Source organism: Amia ocellicauda, chromosome 12 (assembly GCF_036373705.1).
Source record: "Amia ocellicauda isolate fAmiCal2 chromosome 12, fAmiCal2.hap1, whole genome shotgun sequence".
Lineage (NCBI taxonomy): Eukaryota > Metazoa > Chordata > Actinopteri > Amiiformes > Amiidae > Amia > Amia ocellicauda.
This window is the reverse complement of record NC_089861.1, coordinates 23,315,636-23,333,486: the sequence shown is the minus strand read 5'-3', so window position 1 is coordinate 23,333,486 and position 17,851 is coordinate 23,315,636. Positions and strand designations below refer to the sequence as shown.

The 17,851-nt window shown below is 50.6% G+C and overlaps 1 protein-coding gene across 1 annotated transcript in view; it reads left to right on the top strand.

Moving 5' to 3' along the window:
- Positions 1–14,690, top strand: part of LOC136764595 (sodium/potassium/calcium exchanger 3) — a 35,655-nt gene extending 20,965 nt beyond the window's left edge. Inside the window, exons 3-17 of the mRNA XM_066718778.1 lie at positions 2,427–2,503; positions 2,654–2,728; positions 2,954–3,038; positions 3,558–3,661; positions 4,059–4,133; positions 5,317–5,342; positions 5,932–5,985; positions 6,215–6,354; positions 6,701–6,864; positions 7,551–7,866; positions 8,129–8,295; positions 8,387–8,501; positions 8,759–8,871; positions 9,126–9,191; positions 9,830–14,690. Coding sequence (XP_066574875.1) covers positions 2,427–2,503; positions 2,654–2,728; positions 2,954–3,038; positions 3,558–3,661; positions 4,059–4,133; positions 5,317–5,342; positions 5,932–5,985; positions 6,215–6,354; positions 6,701–6,864; positions 7,551–7,866; positions 8,129–8,295; positions 8,387–8,501; positions 8,759–8,871; positions 9,126–9,191; positions 9,830–9,967 — 1,715 coding nt within the window. The 3' untranslated portion in view covers positions 9,968–14,690. The remainder of the gene's footprint in view (positions 1–2,426; positions 2,504–2,653; positions 2,729–2,953; positions 3,039–3,557; positions 3,662–4,058; positions 4,134–5,316; positions 5,343–5,931; positions 5,986–6,214; positions 6,355–6,700; positions 6,865–7,550; positions 7,867–8,128; positions 8,296–8,386; positions 8,502–8,758; positions 8,872–9,125; positions 9,192–9,829) is intronic.
- The last annotated feature ends 3,161 nt before the right edge of the window (positions 14,691–17,851 follow it).

Genomic DNA, 17,851 nt, shown 5'->3' with positions numbered 1-17,851 from the left:
ATAGAGTCTGTGCGTGGAGGGCTGCCGGCACGATAGGTCTCTCAACTTGCTGTGGAAACTAAAATCACACGTCGTTCCAACGCGAGGAACCCAGCTTCAATTAAATTAAATTGAATAACAGTTACTATATTTCTGTTCCAAAATTTAAAAAATCTAAATAAATATGTATGTATTTATTTATTTACAGTTACTCATGTTTGGCTGTTTAGTGATAAACATTTTGATATCTGCTCCAATTAGCAGGAGTTAGATTTCACAGTGGGGCTCCTGTCTATACAGTCCGGTGCTCTGACTATGACGTAGCTAGAGTCTTATTAATCTTAAAATATAAAGTCTATGCCTAATCCATTGGGGAAGGGGTGAGCTGGGCTGGCCAGTGTGCAGACACCCACCACTCTTAGTGTACAGAAGAGCCACCCATCACCACAGCTCTCATACACACTCACAGGCTGTTGGGATTCTCTAAAGGGGGGAGATTAACAGCGATTGAGATGCTCTGATGGGGGCACCTGAATTCTCGATGGGAGGGGATGTATTTCTGACTGGGTTCCATGTTGGCATGTTTTTGAGATTCACTCACCCCCCCTCCAACCTGTCACAGCCGGCCAGTCTTGCAGCCAGCATCTCTCCCTCCCCCTCTCTCTCCCCCTCTCTCTCTCCCCCTCTCTCTCTCTCTCTCTCTCTCTCTCTCTCTCTCTCATGCTGACATAAGCTCCTTACAGAGAGCTACAGAGCCGGCCGGAGGCAGCCTGGGCCGCACTTGGGAATGCTAAGTTAAAAAAAAAAAAAAAAAAGCAGACCGATCTATTTTCAGATTTAGTCCGTATTTCTATTTTGCAGCTCCCTGGGGAGGGTGGGAGTCGAGGAAGGGGGGAAGGGAAGGCGGGGGGCTAAGCTCTTATGTATGTTGCTATCTGATGAACACAGGAGCACCCCCCCTCCTCTGTCACTGGCATCCAGCCGCTGCCCATCAGTACCGGGGGTGAGGGGACAATGGGCCAATGGCAGTCATCCTCCCCCCCACTCTTCCCCCCCCCAGGGATTGGGAGGGCACAGGGGGGGGTTGGGAGAATAGTGGAGGGTCACCATGGCAACCGCCTCATCAGGGCTCGCCAGCTTGTCAGGCCGGAGAGCCGAGCTGTAGCTCCCTGACCGCGTGCCTGCATCTGCAGAGGCCTGGGGGAGCGGGGTTGGGGGGCTCTTTTTCTTTTAAAATGGGGGGGGGGGATTTCCTGTTTCAAATCTCACACACTGAGAGCGGGTGGAGTGTCAGTGTCGACAGCGGCGAGTCTGGTGTCGGTCTAGAGTGGGGGCCAACAGGCGTCCCTGAACAGCAGATTCCCTGAGGGGCCCTTCAGTCAAAGACGAGACGGGGGCCCTGGGGGGGTGATGAGCCGCACAGCGAGCAACGAGAACGGGGCACGGAGAGCTGGGGGATGTGTTTTTTTGGGTCACCTGCCCTGCTGGGCTTCTGGTCTCCTGGCTGTTGTGGTGGGATAACCAGTGCAGAGCATCCTCCCCAGAAATGCGCACATGTTCATAAATGAACCGATGGATCTGCAGCCAGGCTGCGGCGCTCAGCGACAGCCTGTGCCGAGTGGGAGGCTGAGTGTTCACAGCAGGAGGCTAATGAAAGCGGCTCTTCTGATCTAACCCCCCCCCCGGCTCCAAACACACTACACCCTGTCCCCCCCGCCTCTGCCTGCGCTCATTAATGCGGGAATAGATCACAGAAAACCCTTTGCGCTCCAGGTCAGGAGGCTGGATCACACTGTGCGACGCAGACGCAGGCTGCAGATGCACACAGACTCTGCCGCCCGGCAGTGTCACAGCCTGGGGGGGTGTACGCCAGCTCACAGTGCACAGGACTCCCCAGGTTGATTGTTTTGGATGCATGGTTTGAAATTATGTCAAGGTGGCGTGTGGTCTGAATGATGCTAAATGTGTTTCCCGAGCTGCTGTCCGTCTCCTTTCACCACTCACACACACAGCTTCCTGGCGCTGGTTGATGATGTCACGGTGGCAATGGTGTTAAAGCATGTTAAAGCCTACTGCCCCCTCCTCTCCCGCTCCTCTCTCTTGCTCTCTCTCTCTCCCTTTCGTTTCCCTTCTCTTTCTCTCCCTTTCTCTCCTTTAATGATCTGTTCCTTCTTTTCTTCCAGACTACGCTAATTTAGATTTGATTTTGGTTCAGGACTTCTTCAAATTATTTTGTATGCTATTTCTATTTGGCTTTGTATGGATTCATCTGTGTATGTGTGATGATGTTGTTTTGTGTGCTTCTCTGCCCCTATTATTTTCTTGATGTATGAGAATCGAATACAAATACAAATTAGCACCAGCAGAGGGCAGTTGACACATCAGGATGAACCCAGAGCTGTGCGGCGTGGCTGTGTCTGATCCCGGCCTCTGTTTGTCTTTTACAGCGATCCATGAGTTCCCCGAGGACATCTTCACCCCGGAGGAGCGGAGGCATGGCGCCGTCCTGCTGCACGTCCTGTGTGTGAGTGTCCGGCCTTTGACCCCTGCCCCTTTGGCCTACCCAGCCCGGCCCAGCCCAGCCCATATGCTGTTAAGGAGGGCTTGGACTGTGTGTCAGAGCTATTGTGTCAATAAACCTCTCTCCCTCTCTTTCTCCCTCTCTCTCTCTCAGGCGGTCTATATGTTCTATGCTTTGGCCATTGTGTGTGATGACTACTTCGTTCCCTCCCTAGAGAAGATCTCAGAGGTAAGAGCTTCACACTGTTGGGCCAGTGCTGAAAGTTGGTTGGTTTATTGCTGTTGGCCTGTATTGTAATCCTGTCTCTCTTGGCATTCTCCCTCTTCCTCTCCCTCTCGCCCTCTCCCTCTACCCTTCCTATCTCCTTCTCCCCCCCTTCCCTCCCCCCCCTCTCTTTCTCTCCCTCTCCACCTCTCTCTCTCTCCCTCCCCTCCCTCCCTCTCTCTCTCTCAGAACCTGCACCTCAGTGAGGATGTTGCCGGCGCCACTTTCATGGCAGCAGGCAGCTCAGCCCCCGAGCTCTTCACCTCGCTCATCGGTCAGTGCCAGGGCAATGGGGAGGGGGGTAGGGGTGCAGGACACTGGGGGGCATTAAGGAAAACAAGCTAAGTAATTATATTATTAATAATAATCTAAGCATAGGCCCAACCTGAGCTGTCTGTGGCTCCACAGTGTTCTCCTCTTCCCTCATGATCCAGACAACGTTCCTCTGCCAGACAGACATTTTTAATCACCTGTCAATCGCCCTGTAATTATACTCTAATGAATAATGCAATTCCAGGGTGCAGTACCACACTATCAACCCCAGAGGGCAGCACACACAAGTCTGGTTCAAGGAGCCTGGGTATCAGTTTGGTTTTATTCGATTTTTGTAATGTATCGCTCTCCCACTCTCAGGGCTGGTTAGCCTGTGAGTCTTATACAGCGGCATTGAACTCAAAGGCCTGGGTTTGGTTCTGTGGTCATTGTTTCCCCCTGTTACTGAGTAATAACAACCCTTTCTGTCCTCCTTCTTTCTCTTTCCCTCCCTCCCTCCCTCTCTCTCTCTCTCTCTCAGGCGTGTTCATCACAAAGGGTGATGTGGGCGTGGGCACCATCGTGGGCTCGGCCGTGTTCAACATCCTGGTCATCATCGGGATATGTGGCGTGTTCGCTGGACAGGTACCCAGCCCTGCTAACACAGGGGTGCCATGGGGGGCCTTACTCTCTTAAGACCTTGCTGTATTGTCTCTCCGGCTCCCCCTCAGTGTCTCAGTGTGTCTCAGTGTGTCTCATTGTCTCTGGGTGCCAGTGTGTAGCCATGTGTCTCAGTGTCTCTGTGTGTCTCAATGTCTGTGTGTATCTCAGTATCTGTGTGTCTCAGTGTCTGTGTGTCTCAGTGTCTCTGTGTATCTCAGTATCTCTGTGTGTCTCAGTGTGTCTGAGTGTCTCTGTGTTTGAGTGTCTCGATGTATCTCAGTGTCTCTGTGTGTCTCATTGTCTCTGGGTGCCAGTGTGTAGCCATGTGTCTCTGTGTGTCTGAGTGTCTGTGTGTCTCAGTGTCTCTGTGTTTTCCCAGACTGTGCCTCTCACCTGGTGGTCCCTGTTCCGAGACTCCACCTACTACACCTTCTCTGTGCTGGCGCTCATCCTGGTGAGTACCTGGACTCCACACCTCCACTTCTGCAAATTCTCAGACTGGCAACTGGCTCCAGTCTGGGCCCCTATAGTCATGCCTGACACACACATACAATCACTAATTAAATCACTAACTCACACTCACACTGTTAGGACCACAAAAGCGCTCACCGATAAGAACGCAATCCTGCACGTATCGCAAACATAAACAAAGCCTCAAAGCAGATAAAAGCAGAGTCGCTTCTAACAATACAATAGTGTAGATCATTACACTTTTATTCCATTGCTTAGTCAGGATAACAAAATATGAGGTCTAATAAAGTATAATAAAGGCATTCCCTCTATCTAACAAGACGATCTATGCTATGGCAGGGCGGAAGGGGAGTTAAGGAAACACAAAAAGCAGCATATAAAGGGGTTACATTACTCACCGCCCTTTAAATGTTTTTAAAGGGGAAACGAACAAAACAAAAGAAAGACACTCCAAACAAAGCAAACAAAAATAAGTGATCACACACAGACCAAGCGTGTTTGAGGGAGCTTCCCTTAGTCCAAGAACTTGGAGACTTTATAGGTCCGGTGAGGTCACGTCCATCATCATCAAGCGTAGTGCACCAGGAACTCTGCCCACACCAGTCACCTCAAGGCAATATTGAGTGGGGGCATAATGCACACATTCACTCACTCAGTCATTCACTTAATCACTCTCTCTCTCTCTCTCTCTCTCTCTCACACATACACACACACATCCACTCACTCAGTCATTCACTTAATCACTCTCTCTCTCTCTCTCCCTCTCACACACACACACACACACACACACATCCATTCACTCAGTCATTCACTTAATCACTCTCTCTCTCTCTTTCTCTCTCTCTCTCTCTCTCTCTCTCTCTCTCTCACACACACACACACACACACACACATCCACTCACTCAGTCATTCACTTAATCACTCTCTCTCTCTCTCTCTCTCTCTCTCTCTCACACACACACACACACACACACACACACACACACACATCCACTCACTCAGTCATTCACTCAATCACACTCTGTCTCTCTCTCTCTCTCACACACACACACACACACTCTTTCACCCCAGAGGCTGGCGATTCATGTGTTAATCTTTACTGATGGGTTGATGTGGTGACAGTCATGGCGATCACTCACCCAGTGTTCCTGTGTGCTCTGTTGCAGGTTATCTATGATGAGAAGGTGACCTGGTATGTACTGCTGGAAACAGATAGGTAGACAGACAGGTATATAGATAGACAGATAGATACACAGATTGTTTATAACAAACCATTTAATCCAAAACAGTCATAAGAAACCCCCCCCAGACAGATAGACAGCGAGTACATGGACAAGTGCCCCCCTCTCCCACGTCTGGAGTCCGACCCCCCTTATATAGACTCTGTTGGCATGATAGGGATGATTCATCCACAGAGCAGATTCTGTCTGCCTGTCTGCCTGCCTATGTATCTAGGCTATTTATCTATGTAAATGCATCTGTCTGTCAATATGTTTTTCTATCTGTTTGTCCAGATTTGTCTGTCTGTCTGTATAGATCCATCTTCTCCACCTCTCTCTCTCTCTCTCTCTCCATCTTTGTCTTCCCACAGTTACAACTACAGCACTCTGAATGAGGAACAGTGTGACTCTGTCTGTGGTACTGTGCCATGTCTGTCTGTCTGTCTGTCCGGTAGTGTCTGTGACTCCTCTGTCTGTCTGTCAGTCAGTCTGCGTGTCTCCTCCTCTGTCTGTGAGTCAGTCTGTCTGTCTGACAGGGGTTCTGTTTCCTCTCCTCTCCAGGTGGGAGTCTATTATCCTGATCTCCATGTATGGAGTGTACATCATCATCATGAAGTGAGTGTACAGCCTCTCTGCTCTCTCATCTGCCTGTTCTCTCTCCTCTCTCTCCTCTTTCCTGTCTCCTCTGTCTCCCCTCTCTCCCCCCTCTCCTTTGTCTCGTCTCTCCTCTCTCTCCTCTCTCCTTTGTTTCCTCTCTCCTGTCTCCTCTCTCTCTTCCGTCTCCACATTCTCTCTCTCTGTCTGTAAAACCCATCGTTTCTTTCTCTCTGTTGGATTACCTCAGGTTTAACACCCAGATCCACAATTTCCTGGAGCAGCAGCGCCCCGGGGGTGGAACTCCCCGGCTGGTGAATGGCCGGCAGAGGGAGGTGCCTGGGGGAGAGGGACCGCACTCCAATACTTCCATGGTTCTGCTGAGGAAAGGTGAGCTGGTGGGGGTGTCACCAGAGTGGAGGCCCCTGTCTGACTGCCACAGCACCTGGGGCATGTGATGTGGTCTCAGCACCCAAATACCGGCCCCTAAGGGTGTACTTTCCTGCCAGATATGAGTCCCTGGTGGTCTCAGCACTGCCAAATACTGCCCCCTAGTGGTATCATTTCCTGCCAAATTGTGTTCCATTGAGACATCAGTCCCTTGCCAGTCCCTACTCTACAGAGGCAACAGATTATTATTATTATTATTATTATTATTATTATTATTATTATTATTAATGTGGTTTGTATTACTTATACTGTTATTATTAACCCTGTTCCCTGTCTCTGCACACAGCTGGGCACCCAGGGCAGGAGGGCCCGGTGCTGATGGTGGATGAGCTGTTCCGGCTGCACGCGCGGCCCCTGTCCTTCCCTGAAGCCAGCCTGCGCATCATGATCACGCAGCACTTCTCCCCCCGGACCCGCCTCAGCATGGCTGGCCGCATGCTCATCAACGAGGTACCAGCACCGGTCCGGGCCGGGCTACACTGGGCCAGGGGTGAACAGGGCTGGGCTGGGCGGGACTGTAACGGACTGGGCTATACTGGCCTGTGTTTTGTTATTCTAGCGCTTTCACATTGTCAAGTTGAAACTCTGAAGCTGGGGTGAACTTGCCCTGCTAGAGAGCAGGGGGGAGATTTACATCCCGGGACGAAGTGCTCACCTCGGGCTGAAACACATTGTCAATGTGAACGCTACAGGGTTACGCAGAAACAGATGTCAAGGGTCGAGAGCACAGTGGTGTGAGTGAATTCTGGGAGTTGTTCACCCTGAGGGCAAATTCATATATCCAGTGACAAATGGGTTGGACGAAACACAATTTAAAAGCGTTCACACAATTGTCGGCCACCATGGAGAGCGCAAAGTCTGACAGAAGAGCGTCTCGGGGCTGCGAGAAAATGAAATTGCTAAAAAATATTAAAAAGTTAAAGATTACAATCATAATCAATTGGGCGGTGAGTGAAAAACCTGTCAGTGTTCTTCCCTGGCGCTGTGTTTGGCCTGGGTTGGTAATATGTAGTGTGAAACGGTGTTCAATGATTGCGTCGGGATTCGTAACCCATGGGAGGCCACTCAACCCGAGATTAGATGGTGTAGTGTGAAAAGAGCTGCTCTCTTCTTCTCCCCCTCTCCCTCACACACAGAGACAGAGGCTGATCCGGACCCGCAGCCCGGGGGGCAGCAGTGGCAGTGGGACGGGGGGGGAGGACACCCCAGTGAAGCCCTCGCTAGGGGGGGAAGGCAGCAGCGTGGGGGGCGGCTCCTGGGCCCTGGAGAACGGGGGGGCCCTGGACAACGAGAGGCAGCTGCTGGAACAGCCTGAGGGGAGCAGGTGCGAGGTGGGGGGCTCAGAAGGGGATGGGGAGGAGGCGGAAGGAGACCCAGTGAAGACAGAGGAAGAGGAGGAGGAGGAGGAGGAAGAGGAAGTGGAGGGAGTCTTCAGCCCACTCAAGATGCCAGGTGAGGGGGCACAGGGGGCTTAGTGGGCTTTGTGGCTGGAGAGCAGGGTGAGGGCAGGGTGGGCAGACCCCCTGGGTGGCTTTACAGGGGTTCGAATCGATGTTCAAATCATGATAACAAGTAGAGGAGAGATTGACATGTCTTGACAAAAACTGACATAAAGTGTCACACTTCCCTCCCTCCCTCTCTCTTTCACCCTCTTTCCTTCCCCCTGTCCTCCCTCTCTCTTCCTCCCCTCTCTCTCCCGCACCCTCTCCCTCAGGCGGGCACTGTGAGCGGGTGAAGTGGGCGGTGTCCTGGCCACTGGCGCTGCTGCTGTACTGCACCGTGCCCAACTGTGTGCTGCCACGCTGGCAGCGCTGGTTCATGGCCACCTTCCTGATGTCCACTCTTTGGATCGCCATCTTCTCCTACCTCATGGTCTGGATGGTGAGTAGCAGTAGAGATCTGACCACACACAAGCGACACCGGCCCATGCCCACTGTGTGCTGACCCCCCGCTGATCACTGTCTCCCCCCAGGTGACCATCATCAGCTACACCCTGGGCATCCCCGACGTCATCATGGGCATCACCTTCCTGGCAGCCGGCACCAGCGTGCCCGACTGCATGGCCAGCCTCATAGTCGCCCGGCAGGGTGAGCGCACGCCTCTCTCTCTCTCTCTCTCTCTCTCTCTTTCTCTCTCTCTCTGTGTCTGTCCCCACATGAAATTCTCTCATGTTTGTCTTAATAAATAAGTAAATGTGTCAACAGCAAAGACTCCAAAGATTCAAAATATATTTCAAAAATCAGACTATGTATCCCCCTCCTTCTGCCTTTCCCTGCCTCCTTCTGTCTCCCCCTCCATCTCTCCCTCCTTCTCTCTCTCTCCCTGTCTGTCCCTCTCTGTGCAGGAATGGGGGACATGGCGGTGTCCAACTCCATCGGTAGCAATGTCTTCGACATCCTGCTGGGACTGGGCTTCCCCTGGGCCCTGCAGACCCTGCTGGTGGACTACGGCTCCTCGGTAGGCCTCCGCTGGGCCAACACTGGCTGTTAGACGATGAGTGATGAAACCAGTCAGTCCAGGCCTCGTTGTTGTTTCCTTATGATCATCAAAATCCAAATGGCAGCCGGCATGTTCTGCCTGTTTCAGTGTGCGAAGTGCGCTGTACCAAATACAAAATTGGATGCATTGATTGATTGATTGAATGGATTGAAACTGATGATCTGAGTGGTGCCTCTCATTCTGTTTGTCTCCTGGTCTCTCCACCCCTCCAGGTCTTCATTAATAGCAAAGGGCTGCTGTACTCTGTCATCCTGCTGCTGGCGTCTGTCTTTCTAACTGTGAGTACCACACATCCCTGCACCTGTGTGGCCCTGCTGTGCTGTACTGAACTGCTTTTCCAGGCTGTGGGGGACTGGGGCTCACAGCTCTGGCTCCAGTCTGGGCCCTATACTATACTATAGTCCCCACAGCTCTGGCTCCAGTCTGGCCCCTATACTATACTATAGTCCCCAGAGCGCTGGCTCCAGTCTGGACCCTATACTATACTATAGTCCCCACAGCGCTGGCTCCAGTCTGGGCACTATACTATACTATAGTCCCCACAGCGCTGGCTCCAGTCTGGCCCCTATACTATACTATAGTCCCCACAGCGCTGGCTCCAGTCTGGGCACTATACTATACTATAGTCCCCACAGCGCTGGCTCCAGTCTGGGCCCCTATACTATACTATAGTCCCCACAGTGCTGGCTCCAGTCTGGCCCCTATACTATACTATAGTCCCCACAGCGCTGGCTCCAGTCTGGCCCCTATACTATACTATAGTCCCCACAGCGCTGGCTCCAGTCTGGGCCTCTATACTATACTATAGTCCCCACAGCGCTGGCTCCAGTCTGGCCCCTATACTATACTATAGTCCCCACTAAGCTGGCTTCTGTCTGGACACTGTGTTTTAACACCTCCTCTCTTCTTGTGTCAGGTACTGAGTGTGCATCTGAACCACTGGAAGCTGGACCGCAAGCTGGGGCTGGGCGTGCTCTCTCTGTACGCCGTGTTCCTGCTCTGCTCCATTCTCATCGAGCTCAACGTCATCGCCAACCTGCCCGCCTGTCTGTAGGGTCGTGCAGCACAGATGCTACACACACACAAACTCACACCCACACTGCATATACACTCACACACATGGACACCCACGCCATCACTCGGTCACACTGTCACTCACGCACACACTCTCACGCACCCACACACAGGCACAGAGAGACATGCTGTCACCCTCCCACACACAAACATGCAGGATGTCATACACTCTGGCACACCCTGTCCCCACGCTGAGCACCAAATCCTGGCCATCAGTAACTGCAGGCTCAGAATCCAGGCCGGAGTTCATCAAACCGATTCAAAAATCCGGAGGAGAAATACTCCACACAATAGGCGATCTTTTTATTGAGATTGTGAAGATGTTGATCACGTATTCATCACAAAGATGTTTTCTGTTTTGCGCTGTTGTTCCTTCAGTGTGAAGGGATTTAAAAGCCATGTGGTCACAGTAGTTCGGGCCACAGAAATACAACTTTTTGGGACTACTTCTACAACAGACTGACAGACTGATAGACAGACAGACTGACAGAGAGAGACAGGCAGACAATCAGACCCCCATAGAGACACTCAGACAGAGTAAGAGACAGACAGACACAGACTGACAGACACACACACACACACATTGACAGACAGGCAGATGGGCAAATGGACACAGACACACAGAGATACACAGACAGACTAACAGACAGACTGACAGATACACATACACACACACATAGACAAGCAGACACAAGCAGGCGGGCAGACTAAGAGACAGACGCCAAAAGCAATAGGATTGGCATCCACGGTTGGACCAGAAGACGCGGTCAAGAGGATGCCCCTCTGAGGAAACATAGGTGGATGAAGGGACACACACAATCACCATCACACAGACTTCCAGTGTGGGTGTGTGTGTCTGCCACAGAACAACCTCCCCCCTCCCCCCTCGTCTGTAGTCTCTGCTAAGATTATGCGTTTTCGTTTTCTTATAAGTCGTTTCCAGGCCTTCACAAGCCTTGCGGGTCGAAGACCATGTGGGGGTTCCTCATGCCTCCTGATGTATTTCACAGGTGCGACGCTGTCTGTTATGAGCTCAGGTCGAGTTATTTATTGTACTTTCCCTGCATGGCGGAGCGCAGGTTTTGTCTTCTTTTTCTGTGAGCTGATCGGAGCTCCTGCTGGATCAGAACGAGCCCCCCTTCCTCTTTTGCTGTGGAGGCCACCACAACTGCAGCACAACTCCAAGCACAAAAAAGGAGCCAACCCCCAACTCCCACAGAGCCCCAAGAGAGCTTCCAAACAGCAGGGGCGTCTGTGTGGCTCTCGGAGTCGCTCATGGGAATGCGCTCCCGTAATAATCTCTGTTTCCTGTTTCATATTCCAGTTTGGAATTGGCAACCACTGCACTGTAGCGGTGTGGGACTCAGCGGCGTCCGGCCTACCGAACTCCCCAGCTCGTCTTCCCAGCCTTGATCTGATTGTTTTTTGGTGTTTAAATAGTTTTACTGAACTACAGAGCGAGAGCCCAGCATGGACACACCCCTGAAGTATCACTTTCCACAGCAGGCGGGGAAAGTGTTCCATTCGCTCTCAGCGTGCGCCAATCTGTCCGTCGTGCACAACATAGATTGGCTACCTGGCGCGTGTTGATGATGTCATGGCGGCCCTGGTGTTAAAGTCAATAACAGGACTGTTTTTATGATGGTTTTTAGCTCGTGCGCTACAGGTGTGTTCTGATTGGGTGTGGTTTCGTTGACACCACACTTAAATATGTGATAGTGACCAGGGAGCGGAAGTCAACTGGGGGAATTCTGTACGCTGGGGGCGGCTGCATCCCACACACCCGGGTCGCCAATAAGCACAACGGCTCCTCCAGAGGGATGGAAAAAGCCCTCTGAGATGCACACTGTCAAAGCCGGATGTTATTTATTAATTTTATTATTATTATTATTATAACTGCAAAGGGAATTCTGTGTATGGCATATGGCATTCTCGACCTTCACCTCTGTAGACTACGCCACGTCGCTGCTTCTCACGAATGCAGAAACCTTGCCCACGTTTACCCACGCGGTGCTCCTGACCTGTGTCGATAATATTTAATACGTGTTTCTATATTTAATGAGTGTCGCCACTTTTTGATAACTTGTGTACGGGTTTGATATGTCTCACGAGTATTTCTTAGGTACAATCAATGTTTTAAGACAGAAGAGTATATAAATAAATAAATAAATAAATAAATAAATAAGATCTTGCGGTTTATTTATGAGTATTAATACGTGAGCGCACAGCGCCTCGCAGTCTATTTAATTGCTAAATGTTTACTAAAAAACTTTTACATAGTTTTATAAGGTCAGACAGCAGAAAGCGCCTAGATCTAAATGTGACGTAATTTGATATTTTATGACGTACTTCCTAAAATATTTGTGGCAAAAAAAAGATGTGTTTCAGAGCATTTTTTAGAGAGGTTTTTTATTGTGTCTTTGTATTAGGATTAAAAAATTATAAAGGTTTATATATATCTATATATATATATATATATATATATATATATATATATATATAGAAAGAGAGAGAGAGATTTCAAGAAAAAACTAATCACTGTATAGGTCCTGCCCCCTCAAACGTGTTCTCCCTTACCCCCCCCATCCAATGGGAAGATAGAGGAGGAGGGGTCGAGGCCCAGGCCCCGCCCATATGGACACAGGCTGATTGAATGAATCTTCCGCACTGCTGCCCTTTAAGGAATCGGGTCTCGCTTCAAGGAACGTTGGCTTTTTGACTTCCCTGTGTAAAGTCCCTATGTAATTAATAAGATATTAATAGTATTACACTGCCATTGTGGTTCAGACATACCTATTCCAGCAATACGTTTGGCTCCCCCTGCAACCGTCAGTGACTCCATACAGTACTTCTGCAAACTATTGTGCACACAACAGGGTCCACTGTGCTGGCTCGTGTTGCTGTCTCTGTGTCTCTCTCTGTCTCCCTGTCTCTATCAATCTGTGCATCTCTCTTTCTGTCTCTTCATGTCTCCTTTCCTCCCTCACTCTGTGTCCCTCAGTGTCTCTCTCTCTCTGTTTCCACTCATTCTCTCGGCCCCCCTCTCTCTCTCTCTCTCTCTCTGTCTCTTTCTGGGATGCAGGCGCCTGTTCCAGGGACCACAGTGGCCCTCGCTCTGCCCTGGTGTGTGGCTGCAGATCCTTGATTTGCTGATGGTCCTCACAACCCCGGGGGGGATCAGGTGCCAACCCGAGTCAGGAACACTGGACTGCACTGATCAGCTATGGGGGCTGTTGTCACTGCTTGATTACTACAGCTTAAGAAGGTGCACTGCTGGTCATTTGCGCTCACACCCTTCACTCAATAACGCCGAAGGTATCGGAAACATTGAAAGCACCGCGTTTCACAGTGCAGGGTCGTACTATTTTCACCCACCAGCCTGTAAACATTGTGCAATGGTGAAAGAAGACACTGTAATCTTCACTTACAATTAATGTTTTCCTGCAGTTGTATGTGACTGTGCCCATGCTCTGTTACCCACTCCTGGTAGCAACAGCAACAAAACAAAGCCCACAGGCAAGAGACTCTTCCCACGGTGCTGTCAACAGGGGACGCTGTTTACCAATGACTCCCCTTTGTGACCTGTACCTGCAGGTTTATACTAAAGTTTATGCAACCCCAGTATTTTCTCTTTATTATTATTATTATTATTATTATTATTATTATTATTATTATTATTATTATTATTATTATTACAGTCTTGCCATTGACTGTGAGATATACTCTAATAAAGCAAGGCAGCAGAATGAGGCACTGTAATCGACTGAACTCCCATCTGACTTCGTTCCTCACATTCCTCACTGTCTGCAAACCCTGGGCTGTTTTAACAGCGCCGCCCGCCTAATTTCCTGGCACCTGTTCTGCGTTCTTCTGTGCTATAAAATCCAAAGGGGGTGCAGCCTCCCTCTCGTCTGTGATGGTCTTGCACCGGCAGAGGAGCCGAGCTGGACCGACCAGATGCCTGAAGAACCAGTACTGCTCTCAGTTAGTGTGGCACAGCAGGGCCCGTGCCAGGCATGGATACCAGTGTACTCTGAAGGCCTACCTGCTCACGTAGCAGCATTACCTGATGCCCCGCCGATTCCCACTCTCCCTCCCAGGAACCGAACACCTCTGGGATCAGCCGTGAGTATGGGAGGAAAGAAGAGACAAGACAAGACCAGCGGAGAGCAGATTCCTCTTGCTGTAGTGAACTGCACTGTACCATGCTGTACTGTACTGCACTGTACAACACCACTGCCACCAATGGCACGGCCACGCAGTCATCAATATCACGGCTGGCGCCATATCACACCGCACCCTATTAAATACACTGAGAACAGCTGTCTTCCCGCATGTTCCTCCACTGACCCTGATGCGTTTGGTTCAGGGGAATCTTAAGCTGTGGTAATTAAAGTAATGAAAGAAAAGGAAAACAAAACAAAGCAAACAAAAAACAGTCCCCCTCACGTACCAGTGCTCTCCATGTGTCTACCCCTGCCCCCCCGGGCTGCTACTGAAGGCACAGCGATGTCACAATGCCAACAGGGCTGGATGCAGGAGGAGCGAAGCAGCCGTGTGGGCGGACCTGATCTCCACCCCTCTGGTCTCTGTTGGCCTGATGAATCACCCCCCCACACACGCCCCCCCGCCCTCAATTGCCGAACTTTTAATTATTTTTCGTTTCAACTGTATGTTGTTGAGTGCAATAAAAAAGGTCTGTGCAATAACTACTACACTGCTGCCTGGCCTCCGTGCTTATGTGCTTCTTGGTGTTCCATGGTTTCTGTATCGACTCACAGCTGACAGTTCACAGCAGGGTATTGTGTACGTATCTGAGCTCTATACTATACTATAGTCCCCAGAGTGCTGGCTCCAGTCTGGCCCCTATACTATACTATAGTCCCCACAGCACTATACTATACTATACTATAGTCCTCACAGCGCTGGCTCCAGTCTGGGCCCTATACTATACTATAGTCCCCACAGCGCTGGCTCCAGTCTGGGCCCTATACTATACTATAGTCCCCACAGCGCTGGCTCCAGTCTGGGCCCCTATACTATACTATAGTCCCCACAGCGCTGGCTCCAGTCTGGCCCCTATACTATACTATAGTCCCCACAGCACTGGCTCCAGTCTGGCCCCTATACTATACTATAGTCCCCACAGCGCTGGCTCCAGTCTGGGCTCTATACTATACTATAGTCCCCACAGCGCTGGCTCCAGTCTGGGCCCTATACTATACTATAGTCCTCACAGCGCTGGCTCCAGTCTGGCCCCTATACTATACTATAGTCCCCACAGTGATGGCTCCAGACTGGACCCTATACTATACTATAGTCCCCACAGCGCTGGCTCCAGTCTGGTTCCTATACTATACTATAGTCCCCACAGTGCTGGCTCCAGTCTGGGCCCTATACTGTACTATAGTCCCCCTAGCGCTGACTCCAGTCTGGCCCCTATACTATACTATAGTCCCCACAGCGCTGACTCCAGTCTGGGCCCCTATACTATACTATAGTCCCCACAGCGCTGGCTCCAGTCTGGGCCCTATACTGTACTATAGTCCCCATAGCGCTGACTCCAGTCTGCAAAAGCATCAGAAAAACAACATTGTACTAGGAAGGGAGTGCAAGTGTGTTAAGGGCTTAAAGCACCCTATTGGCACTGCCAATAATTCCCCAAGTAAATACAGCAGAACAGTGATGAACTGCAGATGAGGAGGGAGGGAGGGAGGGAGGGGTGTTCTTGCGTAGCTGATGGAGCAGCGTGAGGAGAAACAGAGGTGGAGGGTGGATGGACAGAAGGAAGAGGAGAAGGTGACAGGGACAGAGAGAGTGGGGTAGGAGAGTGGGAGAGAGAAGAGGAGAAGGGGGATGCTGGGAAATGTCACTGGGAGCAGGGGAGGGGCGTGGCAGTGACAGAACAACCAGAGAGATGGGGAGAGGGCTACAAATGGAGAGAGCGTGTGAGGGGAAAGAGGAGGAGGCAGGGGTGGACTGAAGGAAGTGAGGGGGAGACCTCGGGAGCTCCTGGATTCGGAGACCTCTAACCTCTCACCTCTGACCTCTGAACCTTTTGCCTTCCTCCACCAGTACTACTCTTTGTTTCCTTTGTTTGTTTGTATTCCCCTCCACCCCGGATCCCGCTGTTTTGACTGACAGTGCAGCCGTTGCCAAGCAGCCGGGTGTACCGGCGCAGAGGGGATTACCGGGCCTGGGCGTGTGTGCACAGGGATCACCGCTCTGCACGGTCCCACTGGGGCCGCAGCCTGAGCACACAGCGCCCATCCGGCAAGCAAACACCGCAGAACTGGACTGACTGGCTCCCTAAATCCCCCCTGACACCCACACACTCACTCACTCACTCACGCATACACACACACACTGACACTCACACACTTATACACACAGAGACACACTCACCCACACAGACACACCGGCACCACTGTAACAGAAGAGTTCGAGAGATTCTCCAAAATCTGCTGCATCTCCATATGACCCCTCTCCCTGGCCGACCAGTTTATTTGTGATTGTCCTCAACTGCCGACTCCGGTGAAGGCAGTGGGGAGGCGTCACAATGATCAGATACATGAAAGTAAAACATGACACCTGACCCAATATGCTCACAGGCTACGCAGCCCCATACGCAACAAACTGCGATGCACTGTGTGTTCTGACACCTTTCTATCAGAACCAGCATTAACTTATTCAGCAATTTGAGCTACAGTAGCTCGTCTGTTGGATCGGACCACACGGGCCAGCCTTCTCTCCCCACATGCATCAATGAGCCTTGGCCGCCCATGACCCTGTCGCCGGTTCACTGCTTTTCCTTCCTTGCACCACTTTTGATAGGTACTGACCACTGCAGACTGGGAACACCCCACAAGAGCTGCAGTTTTGGAGATGCTCTGACCCAGTCGTCTAGCCATCACAATTTGGCCCTTGTCAAAGTCGCTCAGATCCTTACGCTTGCCCATTTTTCCTGCTTCTAACTCATCAACTTTGAGGACAAAATGTTCACTTGCTGCCTAATATATCCCACCACTGACAGGTGCCATGATAACGAGATTATCAGTGTTATTCACTTCACCTGTCAGTGGTCATAATGTTATGGCTGATCGGTGTATATTCAGCTCTGGAAAACATTTTGAGACCACTGCACATTTTTCTTAAATCAGCATGTCTACATGTATGGCAGCCATTCCATTCCATTCCATTCATATTTTTATTTGGAATTGGGGAGAAATGTTGTCAGTAGTTTATAGAATATAACAAAAATGTTAATTTCACCCAAACACATACCCAAAAATATTAAAACAAGAGAAACTGATAATTCTGCAGTGGTCTCATAATTTTTCCCAGAGCTGTATATGGTGGCATCCTGTTCAATTCAGAGAGAGATGGTGAGGTACTATGAGGGAGGGAGGGAGGTCTGTTAAGTACAGCGGGAGCGAGGGAGAGGGGGAGAGAGAGGAGATGCTGGATTTTTAAGGGCTAATGTTAATGTCATCCGTGTTTACATTATTGTTATATATCTTCGCTGTATATGCCATGGAAGTGCTCTGGCAACACAGTACTCTGCTGGGCCAATAAAGACCATCTGAATTGAACTGACTCGCACTGAGAGAGGGGGGGGGGCAGTAGCTGTTGGCATCTTGCCATGATGAGACACAGACCAAGACACTCCAAGGAATTCAGGAACATTCAGAGACCAGTGCATCGCCACACAGCCCTGTCTGTTAGTCAGTCATAGTCCAGCCCTGGTGCTGGAGAGACACAGTCCAGCACAGCAGTGTCTCCAGCCCTGGTCCAGAAGAGACACAGTCCAGTCCATTCCAGTCCAATACAGGATCCTTTGTTTTTCCATCACAGAATGAGCACT